The 19,512-nt window shown below is 38.6% G+C and overlaps 2 protein-coding genes and 1 long non-coding RNA gene across 5 annotated transcripts in view; 2 read left to right on the plus strand and 1 right to left on the minus strand.

Annotated features, from left to right (window-relative positions):
* Nucleotides 1–19,512, plus strand: part of LOC306988964 (uncharacterized protein) — a 191,620-nt gene that overhangs the window by 14,788 nt on the left and 157,320 nt on the right. The window lies entirely within an intron of this gene.
* LOC306988973 (uncharacterized protein) overlaps nt 3,422–19,512 on the plus strand; it is a 28,600-nt gene continuing 12,509 nt past the window's right edge. For all 3 annotated transcript variants that reach the window (XM_079594232.1, XM_079594231.1, XM_079594233.1), the window contains exons 1-2: nt 3,422–3,731; nt 5,808–6,125. In XM_079594232.1, the coding sequence (XP_079450358.1) occupies nt 3,689–3,731; nt 5,808–6,125 (361 nt within the window). In that variant the 5' untranslated portion in view covers nt 3,422–3,688. The remainder of the gene's footprint in view (nt 3,732–5,807; nt 6,126–19,512) is intronic.
* LOC306988980 lies at nt 7,562–16,255 on the minus strand. The gene is made up of 3 exons (XR_013795534.1): nt 16,146–16,255; nt 11,315–16,108; nt 7,562–8,140 (listed from the first exon to the last, which is right to left on the minus strand). It is a non-coding gene; the product is annotated as an uncharacterized lncRNA (long non-coding RNA).

The raw sequence follows: 19,512 nt of genomic DNA on the forward strand, positions 1-19,512 counted from the left end.
AAACCTCACATATTTCAGCCTTTAAATCATTTTTATAAAAGAAGAGTCAAAAAAGATATAGGCTTACTGACATTAATGCACATTAGCTTATCTTTTATTATTAATAGTAAAACTTGGTCCGATTTTCCCATTGCGTCTGTCGTTGCTATGCAACCATGAACTGCGCTCTCCACAACGACAAAGAAGTTTTAGTAGCTAATGGATTTCCACCACAGAAAAACGCTTGCTGAAGCTCTCCTACAAGATTTATTTACGAAGAGAAAAACACCCACGGTGTTTGGGTGCACCCATACTGAAAAGTTTAGATTTTTTTTATCTCGCTGCCCCTGGAAAAAAATGAGTGCGCCTACATTTCCAGTGCGCCTACATTTGAAATAACGAACTCGAGCGCGCAAAAGACGCGATGTGAACATATAAAGCAAGCTTTATTGGCGAGCTACCTCCAATCAGCTAACTTTACTGGTGGCTCGCAAGCGACGTGTTGGAGACCCCCCCTTATAGCTTCTGTGCACGACAGACGGCACCTTCCCAGCAAGCAATTTTGCGTCTAAAAGACGTCTAATAGGCGTCAAAACACAGCCCAGACGTCTAGGCTAAAACAAGGCTAAATTTGGGCTGTCAGTGAAAATCTAATAGACGTAAAGGAGATTAACAGTGAGGTAGCAATATGTAAAGAAGAACAAATATAGTTACCTTCATTTGTTTACAATTTAAGAGTTTATAATGTTAGTCCAGATTCACCTTTTCGACTTTTGCATGAGAAAAGTTACAAGAGCAAGCAGCAGCTTATCTTACATGACATCAGAATAGAAGATTTGTTTCCCATCAATCAAAGCAAATGAGTTGCGAAAGGTTGCCTTCTTGCCCTCCTCCCTGGCCTTCTTCACGAGAGGCCACAGCTTGTCCCGCGCTGCTCTATCTTCAGGAGACAGAGGCTCCGAGAGACGCAGTTTATTATTAATTAGAAACTTGCAACCTTTAGCAGCACTCCAAATGATGTCACGAATGCGGCGCTGTGAGAAGAGAATTATGATCGATCTGGTCTTTCCATCCGCCCGCTTCGGACCCAGACGATGAACGATATCGACACTGTCCTGGAGCCCGTCTCCGACTCCAGGTGCAATCTTCCCTAAGATGTTGAGAACCACACTTCGGACATCCTCGTTGTCTTTTTCCGCAACGCCGTGCAACTTTAGAAACCATCGCCAACTGTAACGTCTGCACTCCTGTACACTTGCTTTCAGCGATTTGTTTTCCTGTCTCAGATCATGGACCTCAGATTCCAGATGATTGAGAGCCTCTTTATGCACGCCAACATCCAAAACAAGCTGTTGCACTGTCGATGTTAGACTTTTGACTTGTTTGGAAATTGCCTCTGTGGTAGTTTCAACCGCTGAAATCTTCTGGAGAGCTTTTTCTAATTTTGAATCAAGCTGACGAATAGCCGCCAAGACATCCTCATTTCCGTTTCCACTAGATTCTGCACGTTTAGTTTTTTTTGCAGCTGGTTTCTGAGGAGTATCCGAGAGGGATGCAACAACAATCTCATTCTCAAAATTTGGACATGTGTCAAACCACTGCGATTCGGTATCTTTCTGTAGTTTAAAACCAGCACCACTCGATGCTGAATTCTCAAACTGATCAACTGCGTCAGATGCGTTGGAACTTGGAAGACATGGTGTCAAGCCAAACTTGTTTCACTTTCTTCTTGCCTCTTTTTCCCATGCATAAAGAAGTCAAAACAGACTCATATAACTTTTTTCACTTAATTTTTCACGTTATCACCAGTTCAATTAATAGGTTATATCACCACTTCACCTTCGTTTCCCTGAAGAGCAAAAATACACTACCACCTACACCGCCGCCATCTTGGCCTCCCTTATCGCGATATCTGGCAACAGTCATCGGGTCTCGTGCGTTGCCCGTAGTCATGTCTCTGTTGGGCTGTTGCCATCTAGCGGTTGAAAAATGTAATTGCATTTTTATTTTATTTAAAATGAAAGACAGTCAAATCATATCGTTGTGTGTGACAGCAAACATGAAGCTGCGTGGGCGAAAAACATGTAGACAATTTGAAGACTATTGTGGCTATATCGCTGGCCTAAATCAGGGCTATAGCCAAGACGTTAAACGTAGACCACTGATCGCCTCGATCTCGCCGGGTGGGCTAAGAGCAGACTGCACATAGCCCGATCTATTCAGAGCTAGATCGTGACTACATATCGACTGTCATGAAATGACACTTGCACCTTGTACATAGGCTATTATTAACAATGCGAACATGATGGGATATCAATATATCGTATGCGCTGCCTGCCCCCAAAAAACTGCAATTTCAGTTTTGACTATAGTGGGCTACAAATATACCCGGTCTGACTACGAGCTAGATCGTGTCTACGCACAGCCTACCCAGAACATGTCAAAGAAATGAAACCAAAACACATTATAATCACAATTGACGTTGCTTTAACATGATGGAATATGCTACATCTCGCAAGTTATTTAGGAAAAAATTACATGTAACCAGATTCTATGTTATTTCGTAGAAGTGGGTTACGCATAGCCGGTCTATATCGTTTCTATATGTAACCGAGACGGTGAAATGACGGCTATTGCTTGCTGGGTGCCAATGATGCACACACGACGCGCAGAAAGACGCGCAACAGTAGTGGACAGACAGCGCGCCGGAATGGAATTCTCTTTCGCACTTGAACGAACAATATTGGGTCGATATTGATATTGGGCCGATATTGGGTCGGTTCATGTTCACATCGTAAACGAACCGTAGCCTACCAGAGTTCGTTTGGAACCGTACCGAGACCACCTCTTCAGCTGGGTCTCGGTTCGATTGTTTGGTCCGCACCAGAGTGCGATTGCTGTATTCACACCTGCCCAAAAGGTCCGCACCAAGGGGGGAAACGAACTAGAGTTCGATTCAATCGAACCAAACAAGGCGTTTACGTGAAACTGTTTTAAAAGAAAATATTAAAATGAAGAAATGTGAAACGGGTTAATGCTGTTCAACCGGGTATCTTCCACTTTCATACAACTAATTCGTAATTAAAACTTTACAAACTGACTGATGGAATTGAACGTCTTCGTCATCATCATCATCATCATCATCATCTGAGTTTACTGACAAATTTAATGCATTAGCACCGCCACCTGCATCTGGACGATAATATTAATAATAATAATAATAATCACTCACTGATATAAGACAATTTTACTTTCACAATGCGTGTGTAGCCTATAACAGACGTGACTACTGTACTACGTATTTGCTTGAAACAAATGCTCACATCAGAGCAGCATCCACAACCCAATGCGTCAGACTGCTACACACGCAGCGATGTTTATTCACATATGCATTCTGACTAAAGGTTTTGTTTTATTTGTTTGTTTGTTAACAACGTTTAATTAAACGAAAACAAGAAATTGTGGGAGTGTTTTTATAAGCCTAACACTGGTTGTAAACTTCACACACTGACACCGTCACTAAACACACCCACTCGTGCATCTCTGCATTAATTAACCAGAGATTCTCGAACAACTGTTAACCCAAGACAGTTTAGATAAACACGTTTTTTTATGAGATCTGTAATTGGTTTAATGCCACACTTCTATTGTTTAGTTCTGACCTAAATTGTGTTATTATTTAAAGCATTAGAGAACTGCTTAACTGAAAATGGTTAACACAATACTTTTATTCTGCATATGGCATCTTGTTGGTAAGTACAAATATTTTATAGCCTAGGGGGAGAGTGGGGTAAGATGAGCCAGTTTTTACTTATGTGGATCTCAAGGCAAGGGAAATTGAGACAGAAGTACAATGAAGACATCCACTGTTAATTTGGGATGTTGCCTATAAACTGAAAATTAAAAAATGCACCTATGACAAAGAGCCTTGAAAATATGACCTCAGAAAAAAAAGTGTACATGTGAATCAACTTACCCCAGGCTAGGGGTAAGTTGATTCCAGTCAGTGGGTAAATTGAGCCGTCTGGGGGTAAATTGACCATCCTATCTTTCACTTTTTTATGCAAGCATAATAATAAAAAAACTTGCCTCTTTAAAATAATAATTTAATAACACACTTACCTTTCTGAATAATGTTAACCCTCTGGGGTCTGAAGTGTTTTTGGGGCCCTTGGGATGTTTTGAAATGCCCTGACTTTGTGATTTTTTTCAGTTGCTTATACACATATTAATAGCAAAGGTGGAAATGCACTATTTAGCACAAAACAGGGCTACCATAATATGTGAGCAACATGTATGTACATGTTTGTATTTTTGAGAGAATAATGTTTATGCATGGTTATTAAAAAAACAAAATATTCTCCCCAAATGTGTCACTCATATAAAGCACAATAGAAATAATTTAAAGAGAAGGCTTATATTGACCTTTTAAGATTTAGCTTACATCTACCTTGTAAATATATGTTTTGCTATTTTATTAAAAAGATTACAATTACAACAACAGTTACAATTTCAACAATATTTCAAGTGTACTCTTTCTTTGTAAAAAATAAATTATAGGCCTTCATTTTACTATATGTATTAATTTATTTGAATATAGCCTACATTGGAACAAACACTATAGTAACATCTAAGTTGATGACTTTATTTTGACAAAAAAAAAAAAAAAATACTGTGTGTGTATATATATATAGGCATATGAGCAGAAATTGCTAAACAAAAGCTTATTTGATGTAGCAGTAGTCTATTTTAAAAAACTTTATAATTTATCCAAAACTAGTCAACAAAATATTGTCTTTCATATTTCGGCCGACTGTATTGTTTTTATGAAATATTAGGGCATATAAATGTTAATTGCAGTTTAATATGTTGCTTATACAAAGACATTTTATTTCAACGCATTTCAGTCGATTTTCTCCATTTCAAAAAGGTTGAACCACTGGTTCAATTTACCCCACATCATCTGGCTCACTTTGCCCCATAGTCACCATTTTTGGTAAAAACGGCCTAGCTTAGCAATTCAGGATAACCTTTAGCTTAATGATTCACATGGTTTTAAATGTTGTCAAATCACCAACATGTACCATACACAACTTTAGACCTAGATCAATTTGCTTTGACAAAACGGCTAATATACCTGAAATGCAGAAAATTTACTTTATCAAGCAAAAAAGGTGTTTTTGTGTAAAAGACAACTTCCCTCTTGTCCCATGTGCTTCACCTCTTCACATCAATATATAATTGATGTGGTCCTTCAAAATGTATGGTCCCATGACACCAAATGTGCATAGTTGCCTAGAAACAGGGGGTGGGTCAACTTACCCACTGGCTCATTTTACCCCACTCTCCCCCTATGTATTGACGAATTTAATCTAATATAGCTAAGTTTATTTTTCATGTCAGTTTTTGTTTTTATTTTAGATAAAGATGCTATCTTTGATATGTGAGAAGTAGTTTGAATTTGAATTTTTGGTGCATGAGTGACATATTTAGTTCCCTGGTTATACACTTTATAGCCATCATTAAATTATTCATGCTTAAAATGTTCTAATATATACGACAATTGATCTTGATTTGAAATGGTTTTGCCTTTATTTTAATTAGCTATAAATAAATAAAAAGTTCACCTAAACAAATGCTGTTTTGTACTTTTATTTGTTTCTATATTCCATTGAGATCCCATTTCCAGTGTTCAATTCACCATTGAATCAAATAAGCAGACGGCTGTAAAAAAACAAACAAACAAAAACATAAATTTAAACAATTGTTTAGTTGACTACAGAAAAGTACTTTATGTGTCTGATGAACTGTTCCTCTTGGTTCTCCAGGAGTGTTTGGTTACACAGATGCAGTGAAGTCAGTGTCAGTGATGGAGGGAGAATCTGTCACTCTAAACCCTGAACTCACAGACATACAGAGAGATGAAGAGATCGAGTGGAGGTTTGAAAACAGTCGCATCGCTATAGTGAACAGGAGGAACATTCCTAGATATGAGAATGATACGATATTCAGAGACAGACTGAAACTGGATCAGACTGGATCTCTGACCATCAGTGACATCAGAACCACAGACTCTGGACTTTATCAACTAAGAACCATTATTGGGAATAAGGAGATTATCAAGAGATTCAATGTTACTGTTGATGGTGAGCATAATTACATATGATTGCTTCTATCATCGTCATATTCAAAAATTTATATAATTAGTGTCATAACCAATAATGATATTTTAAGATTATTTATTAGAATTCTTGAAGATACATTTCAGATGCAGTTTTCTTTATCTTATTCTAACATTTACAGTATATTTATCAAACAAAATAATTACAATCACCCTCCAGTCCATACAAAAACTATATTAATTATCCCTCCAGTCCATGAAAAACAACCAGATCCACATTAATTATCTCCCGCTCAAGGGGCAAAAGGAACACACACATTATTGAACTGAAATAGTTTAATAAACTTCTTTCATGTGTCATGAGCATCAGTGTCTGATCCATTGTGCTCTTACAGGAGGATACACAGATATATTACAGCAATATGCAACATTTCACAATGAATAAAATAACTGTAATTAGCCAAACTCGACATGAGTGAATTACTACAGATCCAGGGGCGTTAAACATTTTTTTTTTATTTCTTTGATGACATCAGAGCAAAATAACTTACAAGAACGTTCAAGTGTAATTTACTGAAAGTACAGCAGGGCAGAATATGTATTTTAATTAAATGCATAATTAACTTTAATGAACTCAACCTCACAAAGATGAAGTAAAGCTACTCATAAGAAAAAACAATCCAAGGCACTAGAGTAATTAGATTTTAGAAAAATATAAAAAGCCTTTATTCTTTCATGGCTTAGATTTTAAATCAGGAGACAAGCAACGGCACAACTAGTGCGGCCAATAAGCCTTCATCATGGTGTGAAGTAAAGTAATGAAGTAAAGCTAGGCGGCTCAACTCAACCAGATAAACAAAATTCTGGTGAAAGAAATAAGAAGAAAGCCAAAATATTAAATATTTAAGAGAGGGGTCAAAATTATAATTTTAAATATATTTTTTTTAACTTTCAGAGATTTGGAGCCAAGTTACAGGGGAGTAAAAATTACTTCAGAAATATTATTCTTCAGAATCATTATTTTATTTGTACACAGAGATTGGTAAATCTATTAGAACAATCTGTTGACTTTAAGCAATCTTTGTTTAGGTATGCCAACAGTGACAGTTCAATATGGGGCAAAAAAACACTTATTTTGTTTTTGCCCCAAGTTTCATTCCTGTAACTCAAGCATTATAAAAAAAAATACTTTAATATCCTTTTATATTTTCATTTTTAACAAACATTTATTTTGGTATCTTCATTTTAAAGTTCCTCAATGGTTCAGTCACAGAAATATGGAGATCTAAATGTGGATCCATGAGTAAATTTGTCAATTGTAAACATGTTTAGTGGTCAGAAACCTCTTCACTGTACAACTTTTCACTGTAAATTTACAGTAAAATACTGGCAGCTGGGTTGCCAGCCACATACTGTAATTTTACAGAGCTAATACTGTAAACAGCATTTACAGTACTGCACTGTAATTACCAAATGCAGTATATACTGTACCACATAATTTTACAGTATTAAACTGTTGTCTACACTATTACTATTAATTACTATTATAACTATTAAAAATATTATTCTTTAAAGTTTCATAAGAGTAGTCACACTAGGAAATAGAAAGAAACCAACGTTAGGTTTTAAAACATTTATTTTGGTAAAAAGCAAAGACCAGAACATTTCCTTATGTAAACATATTGGCTGACAATTTTTTAAAACATGTAAAATGAAAATTTAACACAAAACAAAAAACAGTTAACACATAGCACTTAATTAAAGGGATACCCAAAAATGAAAATTAGTCCATAATTTACTCACCCTCAACTCATCCTAGTGTATATGACATTCTTCTTTCAGACGAATACTATCAGAGTTATATTAAAAATGTCCTGGCTCTTCCAAGCTTTATAATGGCAGTGTCTTTTTTCCAAAATTTTAAGTCCATAAAAGTGCAAACAAAATTCTTTTTTTTGCACAACTTGGGCAGTTTTCTTTCAAGTTACTTGTCCTTTCTTTGTTTTTGATCCATGTTCAGGATTGATGTCAAAAAAGCATCTAAAAGGCAGAAAAGAAAAAGAAAAAAGAATTATTGACTGAGTGTATATATTTAGAGAGAGAGAGATGTCTGTTTTAACGACTAGTTTGTTTGGATAAAACTGAACAACATGAAAAAAATGCTATGTTGTAATCAATAACTGATATTTTTCTGCACTGGGTTACATACATCAACTCAATGTGTCAGTTTAAATGCGCACTGTCATAAACACTACATTTTATCTTCTTGTGGCCGTTAAACTTTTGGAAGTGGGGTTACCAGATTTAAAGTTTTATTCTACAACTTTTTTTTGTCTACTTATCACCCAGCTTATTAACAATACCATCCCCTCATCAGGTCCCATCAAAGTTATCAGTGGAAAGGCAGCCATGACTCTCTGTTTATGTAGAGCACGCATTGCCAGAATCTAGTCCAAACCTTTGTGACTTCAATAATTAATGTTTAAATTACATTGTGTTTATTGCATACATGACTACATGATAATGTTAAACATGACATTTACCAGACTAAAATGCATGTTTGAGCTGCCTTAAAGGAACACTCCACTGTTTATTCATATTAAACTATGTTATTCCCTTAACTAAGAGGAGTTGATGCATACCTCTCTCGTCTCAGTGCGTGCACTCAATCGCTCTGGCGCGCCGCGACACTTTGATAGCACTTAGCTTAGCCCAGTTCATTCATTAGGATCCAGACAGAGATGAAGTTATAAGCAACCAAACACCTCCACGTTTCACTATTTAAATACAGTTACTAGGGGTGTGACGAGACCCTTATCTCACGAGACAAGACAAAGACGAGATTTTTGCACAATATTTGATAGAACTCCTCAATGACAAAATTCATGACTGGAAAAATAGTCTGCAGGTGCATTTTGAAATGTTGTAACTAAATCATCTTGTAATGAATGTCATTTCAGTTCTACTTTGAGTATGAATTATCAAATACATTAAAATACAACAATATAGAAGCACTGTAAAGGTTTTACCACAAACTCAACTGACTAGCTTCTCTCAAGTATGATTTCACACGAGTCTCTTCAGACCTTACTGTACATTATGAGCTTCCAGAACTTCTGAGGCTGTGTGTGACCTCCAAATAAAACTACTTTTCACAAATTGAAAATAGAAATAAAAAATTTATAAAACAACAGTTTTTCTTAGTCTTATTAGTGCAAACGATAATTAAGTGCAAGTGCAACCATAAAAGTAGGCCAACTCTCTCTGTATTCAAAGTGCAAGCAGAGACCAAAACAGAGACCAGAGCCACAACTATAACGTCCAGAGATAGGTTTGATATTGGGAGACGGGCTATTGTATGCAGTCTAATTTGCGCACATCGTGTTTTACTTTCATTTTCACTCCGTAGTGGCGGTGCTGAACGCGCGTTCTACAAGATAAGGGGCCATTCACACAGAATGCGTTTTTGCTGTGTAAAATGCGATACGCTGGCAGTAGAATGGGGGAACTGATTTTAACTTGAGCGCCACGTTTTTAGAATGCTGTGTCATGCGCGAGACGCTGCAAAAGATGCAAGACGCGAGCGCAAGGTTACACATCCGTCTAGCGCGTTTACATAGAAAAACAATGGAAAAGTACCGCACTGGAATGGAAAAACACGTTCTGTGTGAACCGCCATCTCAGACATATCAAGACATCTCATTCTCAGAAGACATCTCAGATCGACTCTCTGTTGCGCAACAAATCCTCCGCCATCGTAACGCGATCAGTGAACTGTGATTCCTGCAGCACTGTCACAGTCTGTGTGCGACTGCAACTCGTGCTGGATGAGCAGAGTAGATGTTTACAATACAATAGCAAAACGACAGTGGAGGCGGTGCCGCGGTGTACACCGTAATGTAATGTGAACGTGGCAAATTCTTTGCTAATCATGGCGATATCGCGACACAGCTTTTCACTCGACGAGAAATCTCGTCACATTTTAGTCTCGCGAGATCTCGTGGCACGAGATCTCGTCACACCCCTAACAGTTGCTCAAGTAGTTACACGACCAAGTATGGTGACACAAAATAAAACATGCCGCTTTTCTAAGCGGGTAAAATGGAGAACTATAATGTATGGCGGAATAGCACTTGCAGCACTTCGACTCTGCGCAGTAATATCATCACTTTGGGTCTGCTACAAACAAGTCACAATCATCTACAGAGTGATGATATTACTGCGCAGAGTCGAAGTGCTGCAAGTGCTATTCCGCCATACATTATAGTTCTCTATTTTACCCGCTTAGAAAAGCGGCATGTTTTATTTTGTGGCACCATACTTGGTCGTGTAACTACTTGTGTAACTGTATTTAAATAGTGAAACGTGGAGGTGTTTGGTTGCTTATAACTTCATCTCTGTTTGGATCCTAATGAATGAACTGGGCTAAGCTAAGTGCTATCAAAGTGTCGCCGCACGCCAGAGCGATTGAGTGCACGCACTGAGACGAGAGATGTGTGTATCAACTCGTCTTAGTTAAAGGACAAGTTCGGTATTTTACACTTAAAGCCCTGTTTTCAGATCGTTTCTGATGAAATAGAACGGTTAAGATAAAAATTTGGACACATGCTGCTGTCCCGAGAATTTTCGGTTTCTGTGGTAGCAAAAATCGCTGCAAAAGATGCTTTCCAACAGGTGTTTTACCATTCGTTGTAAAACTGTGGACCTATTTTTTTCAAACGCAGTTGGACAAAAACTATGATAAAACCTGTTGGAAAGCATCTTTTGCAGCGATTTTTGTGTGAGCATATCAGTGAACACCCCTGACCACTCGGTGAGTTTCACGTCTTTGTAAACTAAAGTTTAATGCGTTTTAGGAAGGATTATTCCAGTGCACCTATGCAGCCATTGTGGAGGTGGGGGGGTGCTACCACAGAAACCGAAAATTCTCGGGACAGCAGCATGTGTCCAAATTTTTATCTTAACCGTTCTATTTCATCAGAAACGATCTGAAAACAGGGCTTTAAGTGTAAAATACTGAACTTGTCCTTTAAGGGAATAACATAGTTTAACATGAAAAAATGGTGGAGTGTTCGTTTAACTGAAAACAACTTGCACTGACACATCTTAAAATATGTGAGTGCCATTGTTTTGTCTCAAAAAATACTGTCAAGACAAGGTTAGTGACACAATTCAGTCTAAAATATCTGAATAGCAAATATGCTAATGACTAACCTCTGAACAAACTCAAGGGTGCATGCTGCCTCTTCCTGGTACTGCAAGCTGAAGGAGGAGGCAAACAGCGCTGCCAGGCCAGTGATGAAGTTGGGCTGTGCTCCTTCACACACACCTTGACCTTCCAAAACTTAACATCCAGTGCTGGTTGCTTAGATTGACCTGTAATTGAACAAATTAAATAATTATATATATATACACACAATTCACAACCACACAATTTTGCTGAACACATTTGATTCTTCCACACATATGTTGCCAATAAAAATATGTTTTATATTTATTGTACCCTTACCACTCTGTCTGCCCGTCTATGGCTAAGCAATTTCAGACAATGCAGACCACTGGACTGTCTGTTAGTAAAGCATATAAATGTAGGATTATGAATTTTATGGCATTTCATGAATGTATGTAGTAAACTGCACATTTTTTATAAACCAGGACAAGTTTTTATAGCATGAGAATGTGCTGCTGTATGTTTGTGAAATAGGCAGTGGGCCAAGTCTGTTTTTCTCCTTTAGTTTTCGATTTGATAGATCTCCTCCAGGGAACTGGTTAATTTTTTATAACTGGCTTTATAAATTGTTGTTGAGCACATTACTGCTTGTTTCCAACGTCAATTATTGCACATTAAAAATATAACGTAGATATAATCTCGCTAGCTAACCACAAAATGTTAGCCGGAGTAAGAACCAATCAAAGCTCGTGTTGTTACCTTGTCAACTTGAGTTGACCAATCACGTCATTATTTGAACCGGTGTCCGAAGACCCGGATGTGAACTGAACTCGCGGGCGCGGCGGCCGGTCAGTGGCGAGTCCTCCGTTTTTTGGCTACAGTGTATGGCTGCACCACACATCGTGGAAACGGTAGGTAACTGATTAGCACTAGCATTATCCGAAACATTGTAAAAAGTCTGAATGCATTGGTCTTGGCATATGTTCGCCGAATGCTACACACGTGGGTAATGCTAAGCTATTTGTCGTTTTAAATGTAACGTTAGTATACGGCAAGTTGGCTAGTGTTAGCACCTGAAGTAACTTTGTATGGTAGGATCAGCTTTTTTCTCTGTGGATACCGCAAGCTAATTATTTATTTAACTGTGTGTTGTAAAGAGTTTATCAAGGGCTTATTTGCATTTGTCTTAAAATGTTGACTATGACGCTGAAGTTTTTTTTTTTTTCGTCCAGAAGAAGAACGTTTTAAAGTTTTTTTCCATCGTTCAGCCCCTTCCGTGTAACTAGCTAACAGTTATATGAATTTATCTTATTTGAAGTGAAGCTTATGTACTGCGAGAGTATTTCCCAAACATCTCCAGGAGTAAGTTACACGATACACGTTGTCCTGCCTGTTTTAGACAACTCCCTGCTCCATCACAGATGATTTAAACAGCTTCCATAGTTCATAATGAGTTGACCGTTTGAATCAGCTATGTTGGGGCAGGGAGATGTCTAAAACACACACGGTTATATAGTTAGCTTACGTTATCTCCTGATTCCTGTCTAATCGCACATTGTATTTTGTATATTTTGCATGCGTTTCCTCTCCTGATGGTGAAGCCGACATCTGTAGGGCAGAAGGCAGACGCTCTGGAACACCTCACTTGGGTGAAGTAGGCAACGTATTAACGGTATCTCCATGAGGCAACGTCCACGTTGGATTTATTTTGTATAGTTGGCTAATGTTATAGTAAGGCAAACATTAGATAAGGGGTTTTCAAAGTCTGAGACTGCGTGCCTTCAAACAAAGCGTGGGAAACGACGTGCCCCCCACCACATTTTTAGTTTACTTGGTAAGTTTCGCTCAATTCCTGGATGCCTTTGGGATCATAATTATATATTTTTTTATCCCATAGGCACTCAACATTTGAGCCAAATATTAGCCTAATATTGCTGAACATAACTTCTTACTGCACCAAACAGTTATAAACAAAGGTCTGTCCTAAGGCATTTATTAGTTTCAGCCTGATGAGGGGAAAACAGTTCCCAAAAACTACTGTATCTGAACTCTCACACATGTGGGCTATTCTGTGTGATCTCCTTTTGATAACTAATGCAAGTAATGTAATAGTTTCACTTCCATTGATCCTCCCCTGAAACTGTTTGGAGGCCCGCCACACACTTTGAAAACCCCTGAGTTAGATTATCAACGGCTAACTAGGGCTATTTAGTGAATTTACAACACCAGACAAAAACGAACTTGAACCAGATTAACTTTTATTAGTGTCATGTTATTTAAAGATGTACTCAGGCCATGGCTGCACGCTCACAATGTTGTGTGTTTCATCCTTAGACAGCGTTGGTGCAGTTCCTACATATGGCGCTTTTCCACTGCATGGTACGGCACGGCACGCTTTGGTGCTTTTCCACTGCATGGTACGGCACGGCACGCTTTGGTGCTTTTCCACTGCATGGTACGGCTCGGTACGGCACAGCACGCTTTGGCGCTTTTCCACTGCATGGTACGGCTCGGTTCGGTACGGCTCACTTATGGCGCATTTCCACTGCATGGTACGGTACAGTACGGCTCGCTTCGGCTCGCTTTAAATGGTACCACCTCTGTTGAGGTTCCAAGCGTACCGTACCGATACTAAATGTGACGTGAAAACACTGCAGATCACTGATTGGTCAGACAGAATCGTCACTTCAGCGTCATTGTATTTGCTACACGAGACACTAAACCCGCTAGATGTAAATAGCCAGACAACAGCCAACGCGGTAGCACCTGTTTTTAGAGTATTTACTTGACAAAAGAGGTTAAAAAAAAATCAAACAAGAAATGGCTGAATCGTGGTCAGTGGACGAGGTGTCGACGTTCCTCTCGTTGGTTGCCGAGGAGTGGATCCAGCGAGAGCTGGATGGGGCAACACGGAATGAAAAAGTGTTCCAAGAAGTAGCACAGCTCTTAGCCGCACACGGCTACCACCGGACCTACAAACTTAAAAAAAATAAAAAAAATAAAAGTGACTACCGAGCCAGTAGAGGCGGCAACTATTAACGATCAGTCCCACCCACTTTGAAGCGGTACTAACTGCAGTGGAAAAGCAACCGAGCTAAAGCGAACCGTGCCGTACCGAGTCGAGTCGTACCACGCAGTGGAAAAGTGAAGCGAGCCGAACCGTTCCGAGCCGTACCATGCAGTGGAAAAGCACCAATACTAGACACATGTCTGTGCATGGTAGCTGGTGCTTTCTACATGTGCAGTTCCCCCCCACACATTGTAATGCTTTGCACTGACAATGCACAAGCTCCAAGACACTTTTTGGTGCTGGTGGAAATGTCATCCAATGAACTGCATAGAATTCCCCCTCGATCCTCCATCCATGCTGCATTGGAACAGAGGAATAGAAAATATTTTGGTATATATTCCAGTATGAATAGGATGAATTGTCAGGTAGACAAATATGACAAAGAATGTGTTTATCAAAGGTGGTTACTTTTAATCTAGTAATCTCACTGTTTAGATTTGTAAGAATACCATGTAATGTCTTTGTTTCAAATAAAACATTCCTTTAAAAAAATGACTTTTGTGTTCAATTCATTGTCAACCTTACACTATTCACTGTAATCTTATATTGAATATGCTTTTTGCCCTTGTTAAATCTCCAGCTTTTCAATAAAATGTTTAAGATAAAGTGTTCAAAAATATACATGAATAAAAAATCACTTTGTGTAGTTAAGATTCACTGGTAGTGTGAGGTTTATTTAACATACTTTCTTAAACTAACTACAATACACACATACATAGCCAAAGTTACACGATCAATACACAATTATTTTAATAGAAAATTTGCAGAATTTATGGATTTGATACATACCTTCAAGGCAAGGCAAGGCAAGGCAAGTTTATTTATATAGCACATTTCATACACAGTGGTAATTCAAAGTGCTTTACATAGAAGAAATAAAAATAAAAATAATTACATAGATAATAAAAGAAATAAGAATAATTAAAACAGTTTAGAAAATAAAATACGGTGCAAACAGTCGGACGAACAGTGGCACAGTGCTCATTCAGTAAATGCAAAGCTAAGCAGTGGTAATTCAAAGTGCTTTACATAGAAGAAATTAAAATAATCAAAAGAAATAAGAATAATTAAAACCGTGTCTGAGATGGAAGTGATTGAGCAGGTTTGCGGTGCCACTGGACCTACAATCCAGGGACGTCCTCTGCTGGGGTGGTGTACCACACCAGTATTGCCCCACTGGGCCCCCACAGAGCACGTTTCACTTTTGCTGTTTTAAACAAACAGCGAACCTCTATACTCTCTGTAGTATAGATAATCTTCACTCGCCTCGTCGGAGTGAAGCTCTCCCGTTCCCCTTCAAAATCTCTTCCAATCAGACAGCCCTGATAATTAATAATCACCCCTATCTGAGATGGAAGCGATTGAGCAGGTTTGCGGTGCCACTGGACCTAATCCAGGGACGTCCTCTGCTGGGGTGGTGTACCACACCAGTATTGCCCCACTGGGCCCCCACAGAGCACGTTTCACTTTTGCTGTTTTAACAAACAGCGAACCTCTATACTCTCCATAGTATAGCTAATCTTCACTCGCCTCGTCGGAGTGAAGCTCTCCCGTTCCCCTTCAAAATCTCTTCCAATCAGACAGCCCTAAAAATTAATAAAATCTTCCTGAATCACAGTTTGGAAAATAAAATAAAAAAATAAAATACAGTGCAAACAGTCGGACGTATTTTATATCGACCGGTAGCTATTATAGATCTTTCTTTTAAAAGGATCTTCTTACGACTTACATGCATCAACTTTCTTTTCTCTTTCAATCTTCTTACCATCTATCAACTTTCTATTCTCTTTCAATCTTCTTACGACTTGCCATGTATCAACTTTCTTTTCTCTTTCAATCTTCTTACCATCTATCAACTTTCTATTCTCTTTCAATCTTCTTACGACTTCCCTGTATCAACTTTCTATTCTCTTTCAATCTTCTTTCAATCTTCTTATGACTTACCATTTATCAACTTTCTATTCTCTTTCAATCTTCTTACGACTTCCCTGTATCAACTTTCTTTTCTCTTTCATTTACTTGCACATTCTTTTCACTTTCCTTAGCCCAGCATTCACATTCTTAGCTCTTTCTCAGACTAAAACTTTAATATCGAACAGTGGCACAATGCTCATTCAGTAAATGCAAAGCTAAACAGATGTGTTTTGAGTCTGGATTTGAATGTGGCTACAGTAGGAGCACACCTGATCTCTTCTGGAAGCTGGTTCCAGCTGCGGCTGGCATAATAGCTAAAAGCGGACTCTCCTTGCTTTGAGTGAACCCTTGGTATTTCTAGTTGATGTGATCCTAATGATCTGAGTGATCTGTTGGGTTTATATTCAGTGAGCATATCTGCAATGTATTTAGGACCTAGGCCATTAAATGATTTATATACCAGTAATAATACTTTAAAATCAATCCTAAATGTGACTGGAAGCCAGTGTAAAGACCTGAGGACTGGTGTGATGTGTTCAAATTTTCTGGTTCTGCTTAGGATCCTGGCGGCAGCGTTCTGTACGAGCTGCAACTGTCTTATGGTCTTTTTGGGAAGGCCAGTAAGGAGTCCATTACAATAATCCACCCTGCTGGTGATGAAAGCATGCACAAGTTTTTCTAAGTCCTGACTGGAAACAAAGCATCTAATTCTTGCAATATTTTTCAGATGATAATATGCCGATTTGGTTATTGCTTTGACATGACTACTGAAGCTAAGGTCTGACTCTAGAGACACACCAAGATTCCTGACTTGATTTTTAGTTGTTTGACCTCTAGAGTGAAGGTATGCGTTCACCTTGAGAACTTCATCTTTGTTTCCAAACGCAATGACTTCAGTTTTGTCTTTGTTTAACTGAAGAAAGTTTTGGCACATCCAGCTGTTTACTTCATCAATGCATTGGAATAGGGAGTCAATGGGGCTGTAATCGTTAGGCGATAGGGCTAAGTAGATCTGTGTGTCGTCTGCATAGCTGTGGTAAGAGATTTGGTTCTTTCTGATTATTTGGCTCATTGGGAGCATGTACAGGTTGAATAGGAGTGGCGCAAGAATTGAGCCTTGAGGGACTCCGCATGTCATGGATGTCCACTCAGACTTATGGTCTCCTATACTCACATAATAACCTCTCGCTTCTAAGTATGACCTGAACCATTTTAGGACTATCCCAGAAAGACCCACCCAGTTTTCCAGCCTGTCAAGAAGTATGTTGTAATCGACAGTGTCAAAAGCAGCACTGAGGTCGAGTAGTACCAGCACTGATAATTTGCCTGTATCAGTATTTAAGCGAATATCGTTAATTATCTTTATGAGCGCTGTCTCTGTGCTGTGATGCGATCGGAAACCAGATTGAAAATTGTCAAAGTATCCATTCGAGCTTAAGAATTTGTTCAGCTGATTGAAAACAACTTTTTCAATGATCTTGCCAATGAAAGGAAGATTTGAGATTGGTCTATAATTGCTTAATATAGTCTTATCAAGATTACTCTTTTTTAGGAGGGGTTTGACAACTGCAGTTTTCAGGGAGTTTGGAAAACTTCCAGAGAGAAGTGAGGCATTTACCACTTCTAGCAGATCTGCTTCTAAGCTGTTTAACACACTTTTGAAGAAAGATGTGGGAAGAGCGTCAAGGGCGCAGGTTGATGTTTTAAGGTGCTGTACGGTTTCTTCTAAAATTTTGCCATCAATTTCTTTGAAATCAGACATAGTAACTACTTTCTCAGGTTGTGGTCTGATCTGTCTGACCCCAGTGCAACTCAAGGATGTGCTGATCACCTTTCTGATATTATTGATTTTCTCAGAGAAGAAAGAAGCGAACTCACTGCACTTGCTGTCTGAGAGCATTTCACTGGGAATCTGGCTCGGGGGGTTTGTCAGTCTCTCTACAGTAGCAAAAAGAGTGCGTGTGTTGTTTAAGTTGCTGTTAATAATATTTGAGAAGAAAGTCTGTCTAGCTTTGCCTAATTCCATATTGAAAGCATGGATGGTGTCTTTGTAGATGTTATAGTGGACTACAAGTTTTGTCTTCCGCCACATGCGCTCTGCTTTTCTGCATTGTCTTTTCATATTTTGCACTGCTGTTGAGTTTCTCCAAGGTGCTTTTTGTCTACCACTCTTCCTGACTTTCACAGGAGCAATATCATCAATTACACTTTTAACTTTTGAGTTAAAAGAATCAAGGAGAAAATCAACAGAGTCAGCAGATATGCTTGGTGTTAAAGATATAGCCTTCATAAATAGTACACTAGTGTTCTCATTTAAGCATCTCTTCTTGACAGACACAGATCTAGCTTCAATGGCAGGAGAGATCAATATATCAAAGAAAATACAGAAATGATCAGACAGTGCTACATCCTTAATAACAATCGATGAAATGTTTAGACCCTTCAGTATCTTTGACTGACATTTCTCTCCTCCTACATGCTCTTGCAATGTGATCTTTATTGGTGAAGAGCATGTAGCGTTCCCCATGGAAGCCCACATTAACTGGCACATCTTGGGCTCTCCAGGTTTCTGTTAAATTGAATGTTGCTATGGCTTTTTCAGCTATTAAACTCTCAGCAGTGTTGAGGTTAACCCATTTCTGGGCACACTGAACAAATGATGCCCAACTTGTTTGAGAAAATAAGGTTATTGGGCTTTTTGCCCTAGAAGCAACATGTATACAGCACTTAATATTGTCGCACACCGTCTGTCAATCGCGTCCCGCTTTGTTGTTATGCGGTCTATGCAAATTTCTATGTATGTCACGGGTGATCAATAACCTTAGAGGTCTTCTGACGGTAAGTGCACAATGTATAGTATAGCTCGTGTAGACAAAAAGTATATAAAGACTATTTAAATCGCAGGATTTCGTTATAAAGAGAGCAAAGTTACTGTATCAAATATGTTGGTTGTCAGGGAGACGTGACAGGTTGTCAAGGAGACGGGTGATTTGTTTACGTTTTCTGGCGCTACGATTTAGTAGTTCTACAAATTTGCCCGTTTAAAAATGTAAGAGTTTAAATCGATATCTTCATAAAATGTGCACACATCAACGTTGGAAACAATGATTACACTACTTATAAGAATTTTTACATGCCATCTGTAAACAAATCACTTAGTTCCTTGGCAGGGATCTGTGAAATTCACAATTTCGGGGTCCGGCCCACGGCCTAAAAGGGAGGGACAGACTTCTGCTAAGATTATCTAAAATGGTTTTA

This window comes from Phoxinus phoxinus (assembly GCF_949152265.1).
Source record: "Phoxinus phoxinus genome assembly, chromosome: 20".
In the NCBI taxonomy this organism is placed as follows: domain Eukaryota; kingdom Metazoa; phylum Chordata; class Actinopteri; order Cypriniformes; family Leuciscidae; genus Phoxinus; species Phoxinus phoxinus.